We start from the raw sequence: 16350 nt of genomic DNA, 5'->3' as shown, positions 1-16350 counted from the left end.
CAATACTCAGTTGTCCAAACAAGAAATGTGCTCTACACTTGACTCTCTTTACCCTCACTAGCAAAACAGGGACAAGGTCCTGTCTGCTTTCTCTCTATAATATCTCTTCAGTCTGTCCCTTAATTCCCATCCGCCTATGACTGTTCTTATTCAGGCCCTCATTACTTCTCACCAAAGTCACTGCAACCCACTCCTAACCTATGTCATAGTGGTGGTCCTTTAAACAGCTTACTGTCTTCATCACTCTTCAGCTGACCCAAAATTTCCTAAAAATACCATTTCCCTCAGGAGAAATTAAAGCTGCTTAGGTGTGACTGATTTCTGTGCCACCACCCAACACACATACATGCGCGCACACGCAAATACTCGGTTCAGCAGCTTGCTCTGCTTGGAATGCACTTCTCCTGTATGTCTGGCTAGCAGTTACCCATCCTTCAAAACTCATCTCCTCCAAGATATGCCACCCATCTGCTATTACAGATAGATTTGAGTTAAGTGTATCCTTAGTACAGGTACTAAGGTACTTGAGGGCTCAATAAAAATTTAAATGAATAAATAAATTAGCCCATCAGTTGATCATTTTGTGTGTTTTTGCTTTCAAAGATTCAAATGCAGTGATATGTAGATTGAAAGGTATGTAGGCAGTGTTGGTTAGGAATTAGGAATTTTGACAAACTGTCTTCCAAAATAATAAGTGCGAGTCTCGTTCGGTCTTAAGTAGGGAGACGCTGGAATGGGGACTAGAGATGGGTGGCTCTAGATTAAGGGATGCTCTGTGTCTTGCGCCAGGGTCCTGAGAAACTTTGAGGTTGCTTACAGTGTATTTCCTGGTGGTTGTATAAGTCAGTAACCTTATTGACTTAAAATGAAAACTTTTCATTTAAACTAAGAACAAAGGAGCTTTGTTACAGCAATTAAAATGTGAAGAATACAGTGCATTGGTTCTTTTGTGGTTAAATTTCTTTTTAAGAATCTAATGATTCTTTCTTCAGAAAAAAGGGAACGTTATAGACATAGAATTCTGTGGTACAAGACAGGAAAGTTTTCTTCCTTTTGCCCTTAAATATAATTGATGTGACCATTAAGGGACTTAATGATTTTATGTGGTAATATGTAAGAATGAGGGAATAACTTAATCATAACGTGGTAAAATTTAAGTACTACCGGCCACTTATTGTTTTTGAATAACTATCATAAATACACAAGTAATTAACTAAGGTATAGGGAAGTTTTGCTATATTGATACTCAATGTTTAAAAATATTATTCAAAGTGCAGTCTCCAGACTAGCAGCATCCACCAGCAGCATCACCTGGGAACTTGTTAGAAATTTGTGGACCTTACTGTAGAACCACTGAATCAGAATCTGGGGAGAAGGCCAGAAATCTGTAGGATAATGAGCTCTTCAGGTGATTCTCTGGTGCACTCAAGTTTGAGAAGCACTGCTCTGTACCAGACATTTAAACATCTGTTGAACTAGGCAGTTTGTACTTGTAATCATACAGTAATTAAAATAAATGCTAACAAAAATTAAACTAATAGCTTTGATTTATTGAATGTTTGTCCTATTTGGGGTCATGAGCTTTACATTCATTGTCTATTTAATCTTCCCAGGACCCTTCTAGTTAGATGGTATTACTTAATCATTGAAATGTTTATTAGCACCTACATTGTGACAATCTTTATTTTAGACAGTGGGAACACAGCAGTGAACAAGACAGGCATAGTCTGTGTCCTCCTAGAATTTATATTCTAGTAGGAGACAGGCAATAGCAAGTGAACAGTATAATTTCAGGTGCTATGTGTAATATGCTATGAAGAAAAAGAAAAAAAGGTCTTTCTTGGGAGTTACCATTTGAGCAGAGACCAAAATAATAGAAAGGAGCAAGCTATGAAAAGGTTTGAGGACAGAGCATTTCAGATTCTTAGTCCAGTGTTTGTCACAGAGACAAGACACAGAAAGGTTAGGTAATACAGCTAATAAATGCTAGAGCTGGGTTCTGAATCTTGGATAGCTGACTGAAGCACATCTCCATAATAAATTGCCATTTTCCCAATTTTATTTTTTCTTCTTTCTGCTTGGCTATATTTTCTAAAATTTCTTTAACATGTGAATTTAAAATGCATATATAACAAGACTCTTCTGTTTTCATGATTGTATACCTGTCGTTATGTACCCAGTCAGGATCTGAATTTATCATTGATTCTGAATAAATAACCATTATAACAAAGAAAAGATATAAGTTGAACTTTCTAAAACTGTATTCTTTATAAAATTTGATTTTTAGCATCAAGACTTGTTTATAGAATAAAAATCAAAGGCCTATGGAATAAAAAACTGTTAGAACTAACAAATTAATTCAGTAATGTTGCAGGATACAAAATCAATACATAATTATCTGTTGCATTTCTATATACTAACACCAAACTATCAGAAAGAGAAATGAAGAAAACAATTCCATTTAAAATTGCATCAAAAAGAATAAACTGGGAAAAATTTAACCAAGGAGGTAAAAGGACTGTGTGTTGAAAACTACAGACATTAATACAAGAATTGAAGAGAAAACAAATAAATGGAAAGATATTCCATGCTCATGGATTGGAAGAATTAATATTGTTAAAATTTCCATACTACCCAAAGCAATCTACAGATTAAGTGCAATCCCTATTGAAATCCCAATGGCATTTTTCAGAGAAATGGAACAAACAATCCTAAAATTTGTATGGAACCATAAAAGAAGCCAAATAGCCAAAGCAATCTTGAGAAAGAAAAACAAAGCTGGAGGCATCATGCTCCCTGATTCCAAACTATATTACAAAAGTATAGTAATTAAAACAGCATGGGACTGGCATAAAAACAGACACATAGATCAATGAAACAGAATAGAGGGCCCAGAAGTAAACACACATGTAGGGTCAATTTACAACAAAGAAGCCAAGAACATAAAATGGGAAAAGGACAGTTTCTTCAATAAATTGTGTTAGGAAAATTGTACAGCCTCATGCCAAAGAATGAAACTGGACCACTGCTTTTTTTACATCATACACAAAAATTAACTCAAAATGAATTAAAGACTTGAATGTAAGATCTGAAACCATAAAACTCTGTAGAAGAGGACATAGGCAGTAAGTTTCTTGATGTAGGTCTTGCAGATGATTTTTTGAATCTTAACACCAAAAGCAAAAGGAAACAAGCAAAGATAAACGTAGGACTACATCAAACTAAAAAGCTTCTTTTGCACAGCATAGGAAACCAACAAAATGAAAAGGCAACCTACTGAATGGGAGAAAACAATTGCAAATTATATATCTGATAAGGGGCTAACATCCAAAATATATAAAGAACACATACAACTCAATAGCAAAAAATAAATAAATAAAAAAATAAAAAAATCTGATTAAAAAATGGGCAGATGATCTGAATAAACATTTTTCCAAAGAAGACATATAGATGGCCAACAGATACATTAAAAAGTGCTCAACATCACTAATCATCAGGGAAATGAAAATCAAAATGGTTATGCAATATCACCTCCCACCTGTTAGAATGGCTATTATCAAAAACAAGAAATAAGTGTTGGCAAGGATGTGGAGAAAAGGGAACCCTTGTGCACTTCTTGGTGGGATTGTAAATTGTTGTAGCTACTATGGAAAACAGTATGGAGTTTCCTTAAAATACTAAAAATTGAACTACCCTTTGATCCAGCAATTCTATTTCTGGGTATTTATCTTAAAAAAAAAAAAGCCATTAGCTCAAAAAGATATATATGTACACTCATATTTGTTGCAGCATTATTTACAGTAGCCAAGATACGGAAACACCCTAAGTGTCCATCAATGAATAAAGAATAAAGAAAAAATACACACACACCGTGTTTCCTCGAAAATAAGACCGGGTCTTATATTAATTTTTGCTCCATTAGGGCTTATTTTCAGGGAATATCTTATTTTTTCATGTACAAAAATCTACATTTATTCAAATACAGTCATGTCATTTCTTCTGGAACATTGTCATAACATACTAAATGCGTCTGTCTGGTTGATGATCTTAACGGGCTTATTTTTGGGGTAGGTCTTATTTTCGGGGAAACATGATATATATATATACACACACACACACACACACACACGCACACCCACCCAACCCCCCTCACACACACACCTACATACATATATATATATATATATATGTACACATATATACACAATGGAATATTCACTTACAAGAATGAAATCTTGCCATTTATGACAACATAGATGAACATTATGCTAAATGAAATACATTGGAAAAAGAAAAATACCATATGATCTCTCTTTTAAGTGGAACCTAAAAAAAAATTATTTTTTTAAACCCAAGCTGATACAGATAACAGATTGGTCGTTACCAGAGGCGGGGGAGAAATGGATGAACTGTTTTGTGTTTGTTTAAATAAATTATCTTTTTAAAAGGAAAAATGAAAAAAAATCAAAGACCTAAATAGAAGTTCTATTTAAAGTCTCACTGGGTGCAAATAATAACGTTTTAGGTTGTACTAGAAATGAGGTCATTTGTTACTGATGTTACATGTTTCAAATAGTATTTTGGCAGAAACTAGTCTCGCATTCATGAAAGTAATTATGATGATTCTCTTTAAATAAAGTATAATTCTTAACCAATCTAGGTGTCATCTATTACTATGATGTTATAGAAGAATTATATGAAATATGTGGTTCTTTTAGCTTAGGAAAAGATGCATTAGATAGTAAAGAATGTTTAAACAGCTGAAAGCATAGTGGGCACTAAAAGAAAACTAGGGGATAACAAATGAAAAATGAAATTGTTTTTCATATTGGCTCCTGAGAATAAATTATATCTAGGTCAGAATGAGTTGGAACTGATACCACTGACAGATTTTTAAAAATGTAATATAAAATACTCAAGTATTCAGAGTTAGAAATCATGGTCACTGTACAGGTATGTTTAAGAGTCTAGCAAAAATGTAAACATTAAGAACAAGTATAGTCTGTCTTGTAGAGAAGACAAAAGATAGTTTCTGTTTCGATTCTTTGAAGACTTCTCATAAGTATGGATGCTTCATAATATATTGGTTTTTCCCAGACTAATATATTGTATCAGAAATTTAAAAACCAGTGAACAAAAGCTGTATTCCCTCAGAAGGCTCAACTACTGACATTTCTTTACTCTGTTAATAGAAATTGATCATTGTATTTTAGAAAACTAAAGTAGATTTTAGTTTATATTAAATTAACTCATTTTAGTTGTCAAAAAAAAAATTACTGGTAAACTCAGAATCTCTCCCCTCGCTTTATTTTGAAAATGTAGGCCGATTTCTGATTTGACTACAGTAGTACACTTGTAAGCCCTAGAATCTTGGCTCCCTTTACTATTCCTAACCCTTGTGTCCTGATTATTCTACAAATATATACTGAGCAGCTCCTCCTCCAGGTACTGTTCTGGGCACCTGGGGTACATTAGGCAACATAGAAGGCAATAAAGTGAATTATAGTGTATGTTAGATGGTGGTAAATGCTATAAAAAAGGGAAGAGTCAATGCTGAGTACGGGGAATCCACAGCCAGTGGGAAAGTATTCACATTTAAAATAAGTCTGTGTTCAGGGTAGGCCTCATTAAGAAGATGACATTTGAACAAATGTAAGGAGGTAAAGGCGTGAGCCTATCACGTGTCTGAGGGAAGGGTATTTCAGGTAGAGGGAATAGCAAGAGCAAAGGCTGTAAGGCAGGTGTGCCTGACATGTTGAGAAATGGCCAGGAGGCCAGTATGGCCGGACAGCAGTGAGTGGAGGAGTGTATAGAGAGGTGATGGGGGTGGACGTGGGCCACAGGCACAGCGCAGTTCTCATAAGGCCGTTTTAAAGGTTTGGGCTTTTCCTCGGAGAGAAACGCCCATGTCAGGCAGAAGTTTGAGTAGAGGAATGACATGGTTGGATTTATATTTAAAAGCATCATTCAGACTACTATTGAAAACAGACCTGTAAAGAGTCCGTTATAATCAGACAAGAGGTGGTGATGGTTTGCACCAAGGTGGTGGTAGTGGTAAAAATGGTCAGATTCTGGTTATACCGTGTTTCCCCGAAAATAAGTCCTAGCATGATTTTTCAGGATGACATCCCCTGAACATAAGCCCTAATGCGTCTTTTGGAGCAAAACTTAACATAAGACCTGGTCTTATTTTGGGAGAAACACGGTATTTTGAAGGTAAAGCCATATTTGCTAATGAAATATGTGGGGGTCCTAAAAGAAAAAGGAGTCAAGTCAATCTTAAAGATTTGGGGCCTGAGAAACTTGAGGGATAAAGATGTCATCTAATCATATAGGGAAGGCTGGGGGTGGAATATCAGGAGGCTTATTTTTGGAAATTGCACATAAGGTACAAGACAGCCAATTGGAGGTGCCCAGTTGGGAGTTGGACATATGAGTCTGGAGAGTATCAGCATATAGGCCATATGGAAACCGTGAGAACACCAAGGGAGTGAGTGTAGAGAGAGAAGAGGACCGAGGACTGAGCTCTGGGGCACTGAGAAGGAGGAGTCAGTGAGGCAGGAAGAAAACTAAGTGTGGGATCCTGGGAAGCATAGTACACACACAGTGAAGAAGGAGGAGGAGTAGCTGGGTCCGCTGTGTTGAGTAAGATGGGACTAGAATAGAGCAGTAGACTTAGTTAGCAACACGGAGGTCATGGGCAATCTCGTGGAGCGTTTCCATGGAGTGGTAGGGAATGAAAGTCTGCATAGGTGTGAGAGGATGGAAATTTTTAATTTCCTGGTTTTGATAATTGTACTATGATTATGTAAGTATTTCATCTTGATAAAGGTAAAAAGAAAGTGAAAAAAAAGAATGGGAACAGAGGAATTGTAGAGAATGAGCATAGGCAGCCCTGAAATGGAGTGATAGCTGACAGAAGTAGGGTCAACAGAAGTTTCGTTTTGGTTTTTAAAGATGGTGAATATGGTTGAATGTTGATGGGAATCTTCAGTAGATAGCAAAAGACTAACATAGGTGAAAGGCGGGAATACTGGAGCAGTGTTCTTAGGTCATGGGGAGCGGATCTAGTGCACAGAACAGATTATCTTTAGATAGGCACAGGAAAATTCTGGAAACAGGCAAGAGCACAAAGTACACATGGTAGTGAGTAGGTGTGGTGGTACGAATTCTCTTTAGTTTTTTTCCTCTTGTTTTCAGTAAAAGGCAAAGCAAGATCATCAGTGGAGAGAGAGGTCGGGGAGGATGTTGGGGATTTGAGGAGAGAGGAGAAGGTATGAAGTGGTGATGAAGAGCATAATGCACTTGGTGCATTGAGTGTGACCGCCTGGCAGACGAAGGACCTGCTTGAGGTTCATGGTCATGAACTTCAGGTGAGAGATCAACCAGCATGGTGCATGTTTTTCTCCCACACTGTTCAGTTGTAATCTTGTAGAAGCAGAGTATGTTGGATTTAGCCAGGGTTAATAGTTCAACTGAGTAAGTGCGGTGAAAGAGGAGAGAGGTAGAAAAGAGCAGAGCTATTGAGAGTGTGTATGAGGAAGGGATTATTCTGATTGATCACGGAATTTATATTGATGGGTGTGGAAGGGGGCATGAGTGCATTGCTGCCCTCACTGAGCTACCGGACTACCCTGACCTTGGAGTCTTGCTTAACTCCATAAGCCTGTCTATTGAAGTCCAGCCTTCCTGGATCTTTTGGTCTCCTGGCCTGCTTGATCTAAGATCCCCCTACCATATTTAAATCCCACAACTCTGTCCTGACCCTCTTCAGCAAGTTCTGCTTTGCTGCCTGTTCCTCTGTCATGGCAAAACAAGAGTAAAGCGGTCTTCTCAGTAGAAAGTAATGCTTAGTGGTCTTCATGAAATTGCAACTCATGTAAGCCTTTGAAAGAAATGTGTCATTTATAACATAACAAAAAAAATGTTCACAAGTGTCTTGTATAAGTAAAACCAGGAGATACTGTCTCATGGAAGCGCATTACAGCTATTCTGGAAAACTTTTAAAAAAATATTGTCAGTCTCACATGTAAGAATATGTATCAAAATCAGGAAACTGATGCCTCTTCTCTTTGCAGATGACCACAGTTTACTTTTAAACTATTAGCAGATCAATAGATAAAAGTTTTCAATAAAGTTATCAAATGAGTGTTAATCAAGAAGGGCACATAAAAATAGTGATGTGTTAAGGAAAGAAGAAAAAACATGCTTCTGTATTGACAGAAAACCAACACATTAGGATGATTTTAACAAAAGAAGTCAGCATTTGATCACTTTTAATAACCAGAACATTACTCATGAATGACAACACCAAGAACAGGAGAGAAAAGACTATTACTGGTTTATTGTCAGTAATAGCAGAATCAGTGCTCAAGAAGAGAAATTTGTGTAGGTTACTTTGTGTCATCAAAGCTGGGAAGCTAGCTCTCCACGATACATGTAGATGTGGGTGGACCATACATCCAAGATAGCAACAACAAATGGTTCTTGTACCTGTTGTGACAAACCCTCCTCCCTTCAAAAATTTGAAAACAAAGAAGAGTGATAGCCCTCTATTAATTAAATATGAAATCAGCATATAATAGTGCTTCAGGTTAGGTATGTGCAAAGTGATCAAGAAGAGACAGAACAAGGTAGCTCCTAGACCAGTGGTGGAATTATATTAAACGTATAAAGTTAAGGAATGTATAATGGAGAAGTGTAGTCAATCCTGCGCTTTCTACCCCAGAAAAAGAAGTATCATACATGCAAAGATTGGCAGTTCTCATTCAGGTGAAGAAATGTGTTGAAAATACCATACTTGAGTTGCAAGACTATCTGTAAGGTAGACATAGCTGCAGAAGATTAATACCAATACATGATAGACATTTCAGGTTCTCTTAGCAAGATCATCTGTTATTTAGGATGGATGTAGCAAATTAATCATAGTCTGATGCCATTCAGTATTCTGTTACTCTGATTCTCCTGGTTATGATTTTATGCTCATCTAGTGATCTAATTTATAGTTATAGCTTACATTTATTGAATATTTACAAGTTACAAGATACTCATGTACATATTTTACATATATTTCATTTAATCCTCATAACGCTGTGAGATAGGTACTCTTCTCTCCCTTGTACCTAGAAGCACAGAGTAAGTAATGTGCCTAATAGCAGAACTGGGGTTCAGATCCAGGCGCTCTGCCTGAAGATTGAACTAGTGTGCCGCCGTACGTACTACCTTGGCTTCTCATGTAAATCTGCGTTTTAGGGAGAAGGTACGTTAATCCCGTATTCTTTTGATTATGTTTTGTCCTGTGATAGTGATTTTCTAAAGGTGAATAGTAAATTGACTTCTGATTATGATTTGGCAGAGGGCCAAATCCTGGAATGGGGCCACCTAAGAGAGGTACCAGCTAATAAGGACTTTTTGGTCAGCTTCTGGCCTCCTTTGGCCAGAACTTCCCAGTTATCTTTTGGCTGCGTCAGTGGAGAGCTTTGCAAAGTCCTGGTGCTAATCTCCCAGATTCTGTTTTAATTTGTTTGGGATGGGGCCCATGAATAAGTTATTTAAAAAAAATTCTTCCTGATTGTGGTGCCCATTTCCACTTGAGAGCCACTGCTTTAGATGACACAATGACTCTTTCTCTATTAATTTGTGCAACAACCTAGTTCAAATCTAAGAAGTGGTATAAGGAAAGATTTCACTTAGTAAGCTTTAGGCAGAAGTTTCATGATGTTTGCCATGGGTTAATTATAAAGATGAGTTAAAAACATGAAATCTTGATGCCCGGGACAAAATGTTACTGACTTTATGATGCCTTGCATAATGGTTTGGATTTTAAGCCTGTTGCGGCACAGCCTGGGGATGGATGCCATCTCTGCTACACAGCTGGGCAGCTATGGGCAGCTATGGGCAGCCTGCTCAGGCTCTCTAGTATAGCCACGTTCCTCATTTGCCAAAGGCGGGTAGTAATAGTCCAGACTGTTTTATAAAGCCATACCAAGCCTGAGCCCAGAGCCTATATTTGGTTAAGAGCTCAGTAAATTTTAGCACTTGTTGCTATTTAAGTGTTTTTTCAACCGGGGATATCTTGGGTGAGCCTAGCTCCCTGCCTGACCCATGTGTTTCTTGTGGCTACAGAATCTGTCTGTAGAGTGACTGGTGAGCATGAAGATCCTAATTAGTTTCCATATAGTCTTAACCCAGACTGGGACCTTTGTATCTTGGACCAGTTGAGTTAACCAGTACAGCAGTTGAGCATTTAGAGAGCTTGGCGTTAAATCTTTAAGATTTTTTAAAAATGTGTTTTACAGCTGGTATAAACCAAATTATAAACTAAGAATAAAGGTTTGGTTTTGTAGTAATGAGTTTTTTAAACATCTGAGGGAAAGCAAATCCTCATTTTACTTTTTTCAGTTTCCCTGAACTTCTGGCATGGGTTTTCTCAGGTTCTAACTTGTATAAGGTGCTTTATTTAACAGCTTTTGAATGCGTGTGAGAGATGTATTCTACGGGTCTTTTAAAGGAATGAATAAGCTACTTTAAATGGCTATTTTGTGCAAAATGCCCAGTTTAAAAGGAGATCTGATTCTAGAAGTAGACATATTAATATTTAAGGTTTCCAAATTAAGGGGTAAGGCATTTTTTTCTATATATTGTAGACCTATAGAAATAAAATTAGAAGACAGTGTATCATAGAGGCATGCATTGTTTAAGAAAATGGCCTCTTGATTCAAATCCTGGTTTTCACCACTTACTGACTCCATGATTTTTGGCAAATTCCTGAAGTTCTGTACTTACTTTCTCCATCTATAAGAGGCCTAATAATATTACCTAACTAATAGCATTGTAATGAAGATTAAATTATTGTGTTGAATTAAATACATGTTGAAGCATTAGGGTGATGCCTGCTACGTAAACCCTGTCACTGTTAGTTATCATGACGACATCTGCCACCGAATCTTTTGAACAAAAATGAAAACGAGTAAAAATATTATATTTCAACATTTTTCTCTTCCTAAAACTATTTGAAAAAATATTAAGAACAATTTCTTGACCTTTGCCTCTGAAAAATAAAGTTTTAAAGTTCCTTTAATATAACACTTAGTGTAATAAGGTAAATTCCTATGCCCTATGGGATGGCTCATCTGTCATGTTTATGTGGTCATTAGATTTAATAGAGATGCTAAAAATGTTTGGGGGAAATGGTATTTCCATTATTTGTAAAGTTAAAAAAAAAAAAGTCTTCAAATTTTGGTACAAAACTTGTGTTTTCATATCAGAAAACCTAGATTCAAGTCTCTCTGCTGCCATTCATCAGAGTAGACGGTTACCTGGCCTGTGGGAACCTCTTCTTCATCTGCAAAAGTAGAATAACAGCTGTATCTGAAATGGTGTGAAATATAAATTCACCTCCAGATGGTGGGACTTTCTCTCTCTCTCTGTCTCTCTCTCTCTCTCAGAGCACTGTTCAGTAGAAATAAAGTGTGAGCCACCTAATTTAAAATGTTCTAGTAGCCACTTTTTAAAAAAGTAACAAATGAAAACAATTTTAATATTTAATCCAATATGTCTAAAATATTCTCATTTCAACATGTAATTAATATAAAAAATTATTGAGATTTTTTTCAGGCAAAGCCTTTGAAATCTGCTTTATTTTACACTTCTAGCACATCTCAACTTGAACTACCAATATTTCAAGAGCTCAGGAGCCACATGTGGCTAGTGGCTACCATATTGGACAGTTTAGATCTAGAATATAGAGTAATAGTCCCCATCGGCACCCTTGGGCGCTGATGCTGCCTTGGCCTTAAGCAATTAACACAGCCGTATTCTTGAAACTGGGAGTACCTCTGGATGAATGAGCTTTACATTTCTTTCTCAGCAACCTAGATTAGTATCTTTGCCCCCAGGAGGAAAGGCTTCTACCCGGAGCCTGTTGGCTGACCCAGATGAGAGCTTGCTCTGGGTGCGGCATGTGCCTCTCTGTGTGGCCAAGACTGATAGATAGACCACCAGGAATTGCTGAACCCCTTGAGTATGACAGACCTTTTGAATAACAAAGATGAGAACCCAGGACAGGATCAGGGTTTGTAAAACCTCTTCATTCCTGCCCCTAATCTGTCCTTTTTGCCTTTTTCCCCAAATTTCGGAGACTTACCTAGTGTCCCTGGGAAAGAGCAAATACCAGCAATGTTCTAAAAGAATTCCGCTTCTCTGTCCTCCACTTCGTTACGGCTTAACAAAGCAGCCCTCCCTTCCCGAACATTAGTTTGACTTTTTAAAACACTTTTTAGAACCTTTTTTGGGCTAAGAGATTTGGAGGACAGAAGTCTAACTAAGCCTTTTTATTTTTAAGGTTTTCTGATACTCTTTCATCCAAATTTTGGGAGAATTGTAGTGAAGAGGTGTTACCCCAATAGCTGTATGTAATGGTAAAAAGTGGGAGAGAATATGGGATTCAGATGTACTTAAACAACCAAAAAATATGGTCAGGTATCACCTTCTTAGAAAGTCCTACCCTGATCACTCTATCTAAAATAGCTGCCAGCCCCAGTGCACTCTTTTTTTTTTATATATATCTCACTTATTACTAATGAAATTCTTTGTTTGCTTTCCCGAATAGAATATAAACTCCATAAGGGTATGGACTTTGTTTTGTTTCTTTCTGCAATTCTTGCATCCCAACTCCTAGTACAGTGTCTGGCCCTCAGTAAATGTGTTGACTCAGTGAAAGAAAATACCAAGACACTATTCTCTATATGTATTAATGGTTTTAAAATTAGATACCTAGAATTCTTCTCTGATCATTGTTGTTCTTACAAGTATATGTGATATGCTTGAATTTTCTGACCTAATCTCAGTGATAGGAATCCTTTAGTGTTTACTCTTGCTCAGTCATTTAGAAAAATTTTACTTCTTCTAGATAGTGTGGGGCATCAGGAGTGGGAAAGAAATAGTTTGTCATGGAGTTGTCAGAGGGCTTGGTGGAGCTGATCTGTAGTTTCAGATTATACAGGGTAATGAAATGGAGGCGGTATTGGTATAGAGAACTGGACTGAAACTTTTTTTATAGCTCAGGTGCTGTAAATATTTCTAAGGTTTTTGTGCCAGACAGTTGGCATTATAGGTAGTAGAAGCTTATGGGAAAAGTGACAGAGATTCATAGCCAGAAAGATTAGTATTATTTGGAGGAAATGTAGGCGACATAGATTGTTGCCAAAAAATCCATAAATCCTGTTTCTGTTATCTTTGTTTAGAATCTTTATTTAAAATATTAATGTTTCTGTGTCAGTTTCTCAGTCGTTCTTTCAGTTTACTACCTCTTGTGCCTTTGTGTACCATCTTGATGCCACTACCATACTTTGTGCTTCATGGAATCATGGGACCTGCAAGCACAGACCCTTCTTACACTGCAAAGGACAGAAGTTCCATTGTAGTGCCTGGTTTGTCCCAGGAGCACCCCGCCAATAAATAGTAATCCAGACATGTTGAAAGCTCTCAAGTTCTTTTAAGAACTATTTATTTTTCATTCAAATAAATTTCTAGCAAAAGAAAAGTAGACTTAAATGTTTTTACATTTTTGGGTCCTGCTTATTTCCATGAAAAAACCTGTTTTGTGTAAATGAACTAGCTTTTTTATAGTAGTATGAATAAATTATTTGGTTTGTGACTGTATTTAAGAAAAACAATAAGCAAAATGGTATATACTTTTTATTGTGGCAGTAGGCTTTATTTCAGTTGGGTTTTTTATTTTCAGTGTTACAATTTTAAGGTTTTATACAGTTTGATTAAAGAATGGTGCTCTACATAGTAGGTAATTTTTAAGGACTATTTCTAATTACATCCAGTTTAAGTTCAAATGATGCATTTTAACCTAACACCTTCTTTCTTCTTAGTCTGTAAGACTTGTATTGTCCAGCACTTTGAAGATAGCAATGATTGTCCAAGGTGTGGCAACCAAGTTCATGAGACAAATCCATTAGAAATGTTGAGGTAAGTAAATGTATTTTACAGCTCATCTAACTTAAATCATATAAACACTTAATAATTTTTATTATACATATTTGTATAATAACTTGTTTGTTATATAACATGTTATAATATATATAATATATAATATATATAATATATATAATATATGTTATATAATAACATATTTGTTAACTTGACTCAGTTAATTTAGGTTTTATGAATTTTATCATTTTCATTTTTAAGTATTTTATTTCACTTTAGAGTTTCAATATTCTACACAACACACTACTTTCGTTGAGCTGCATGGTAGTGGACAGAGCAGACTAATAGTGAGGGAGACTATTCTTGGTGCTATTAATTTTTTTTTAATTAATCATATATTCAAAAAAGTACACAAACATTTATGTAAAACTTAGATTTTTTTTTAAATGACTGCCATTTACTTAAGTCTATTCATATGTTTCTAAAGCCAGAAGTAGTCTGTAAGATCCTAATCCAAACCCTTTTTTCCAGATTAGGAAACTGACATTTACCATGATCTTGTCTAAGGTCTCAGCAAACTTAAATTTCACTTCCCAGCTTCCAGCCAGGTGTCCTCACCCCTGAACCTATCTATTTTCTTCCCACTGTTCCTACCGTAGCTCTATCACAGATCAGCTATGGGATCTTACGGAAGTCCACATCTGAAAACGGTAGATTTTCTCTAGGTAGCCTTATATATAACACATTTCTGTGTGATGTTTGCCATTGTTCTGTAAATCTGGATTTGCAAGTCTTACATTTCAGATTTTTTCCTTCTGTTTTAGTGCTTATAGTTAAGAGTAATTTATCTACAGATAAATAAAGGTCCAGCCCCTGATTTTCACAGTGTGGTCCCTACACTATTAGTATCTTCTTTGAAATGACAGTTCTGAGACCTGCTGAATCAAAAACTCAGAGTGGAGCCTATCTTGTTTAGCAGGACCCCCAGATAATTCTGATATGTGCTAACATTGAGAGCCATTGGTCTACTGTAGTCTGTAGTCCTGAGGAAGGCTTCTGCTAGTTGGATTTATATCAGTACATCTCACCCAGGGGTGATTTTTCTCCCCTCTGCCCCCCATGTACATTTAGCAATGTCTGGAGGCATTTTTGATTGTCAGCACTGGGTAAGTGCTGCTGGCATCTAGTCGGTAGAGGCTGCGGATGCTGGATGCTACTGAGCATCCTACAATTCACAGGACAGTCCTCCCTTCCCCAAGATCCAGCCCAAAATGTCAGTAGTGCTGAGGGCGAGTCACCCTGATATAAGTAATTTAGAGAATAAGCAAACTTTTCCTGTCAAATCTTTTCCTGATGCTTCTATCAAAAACTGTAATGAATAGTAGTTTTTACCTACTCCTTTTTACAGTGCTGTATTGTAACAATTTAACTTTTTGGTTTTGACTGTTAGATACTTGAAGGAATCCAATCACTGTTTAATCAAATCTAATCCCTTAGCTAAAGTATATCATAATTTTTAAAACTTTTTATTTGGAAATAATTAAAAACTACAAAGATAGTGTAAGGAACACTTATGTTCTCTTTACCCAGATTAGTCTGTTGTTAACATTTAATTGCATTTGTTTTGTCATATGCTTGCATGTTTACTCTATATATTTTTTCTAAACCATTTGAGGGTAAGTTACATACATCATTGCCCTTAGAGGGAATGACTAAATGGTCTAAATTTCTCAGAAGAGAGGAATGGAGATTATTTCATTTATAGGAAAAAGCCAGAGTTGTAGTAGAGATTTTGACAGTCGGTGTATCAGTTATTGCTGCATAATAACCAGCCTCCCCTAAAAGTCATGCTTTAAACAATAGTAAAAGCATTTCTTACTCCTCACAAGTCTTGAGTGGTTCACAGATCTAGGTGGTGGTTCTGGTCTTGGCTGGGCTCACTCACGTGACTGCAGTGAGCTGCTGGTTGGGCAGGACACTCTGCTGATCCATCTCCCCTGGGTTCTGTCGTGTTGGAGATGGGCTGTCAGTGAGCTAGTCTAGGATGGCCTCAGCAGGGCAGCTTGGTTCTCGTGTACATGGGGCCAGACTTGTTCTCGTGGTTGGCAGGAGAACACCGAGGTACTACTGTACAGGAAATTAGACTTTGGGAAGAGAGAAAAAGGAGATAAAACAGAAAACTGACTACTGATTATACAATATTTGCTGGAGAGCTAAAGGAAACCGAAGGAGAGAGAGCACAGCAAAGCCTGTAAAAAGAAGAGGATGAAAGGGGATCAAATATATGGTGATGGAAGGAGAACTGACTCTGGGTGGTGGGCACACGATGGGATTCATAGATGATGTATTATAGAAATGTACTCTTGAAACCTATGTCACTTTACTAACCATTGTCACCCCAATAAGTTT

At 36.8% G+C, this 16350-nt stretch overlaps 1 protein-coding gene across 6 annotated transcripts in view; it reads left to right on the top strand.

Moving 5' to 3' along the window:
* Positions 1-16350, top strand: part of PCGF5 (polycomb group ring finger 5) — a 107525-nt gene that overhangs the window by 53862 nt on the left and 37313 nt on the right. For all 6 annotated transcript variants that reach the window (XM_033130443.1, XM_033130441.1, XM_033130442.1 and 3 more), the window contains one exon: positions 13884-13980. In XM_033130443.1, the coding sequence (XP_032986334.1) occupies positions 13884-13980 (97 nt within the window). The remainder of the gene's footprint in view (positions 1-13883; positions 13981-16350) is intronic.

The sequence above is a fragment of the Rhinolophus ferrumequinum genome, chromosome 16 (genome assembly GCF_004115265.2).
Source record: "Rhinolophus ferrumequinum isolate MPI-CBG mRhiFer1 chromosome 16, mRhiFer1_v1.p, whole genome shotgun sequence".
NCBI lineage: Eukaryota > Metazoa > Chordata > Mammalia > Chiroptera > Rhinolophidae > Rhinolophus > Rhinolophus ferrumequinum.
This window is presented reverse-complemented; position numbering and strand designations above follow the sequence as displayed.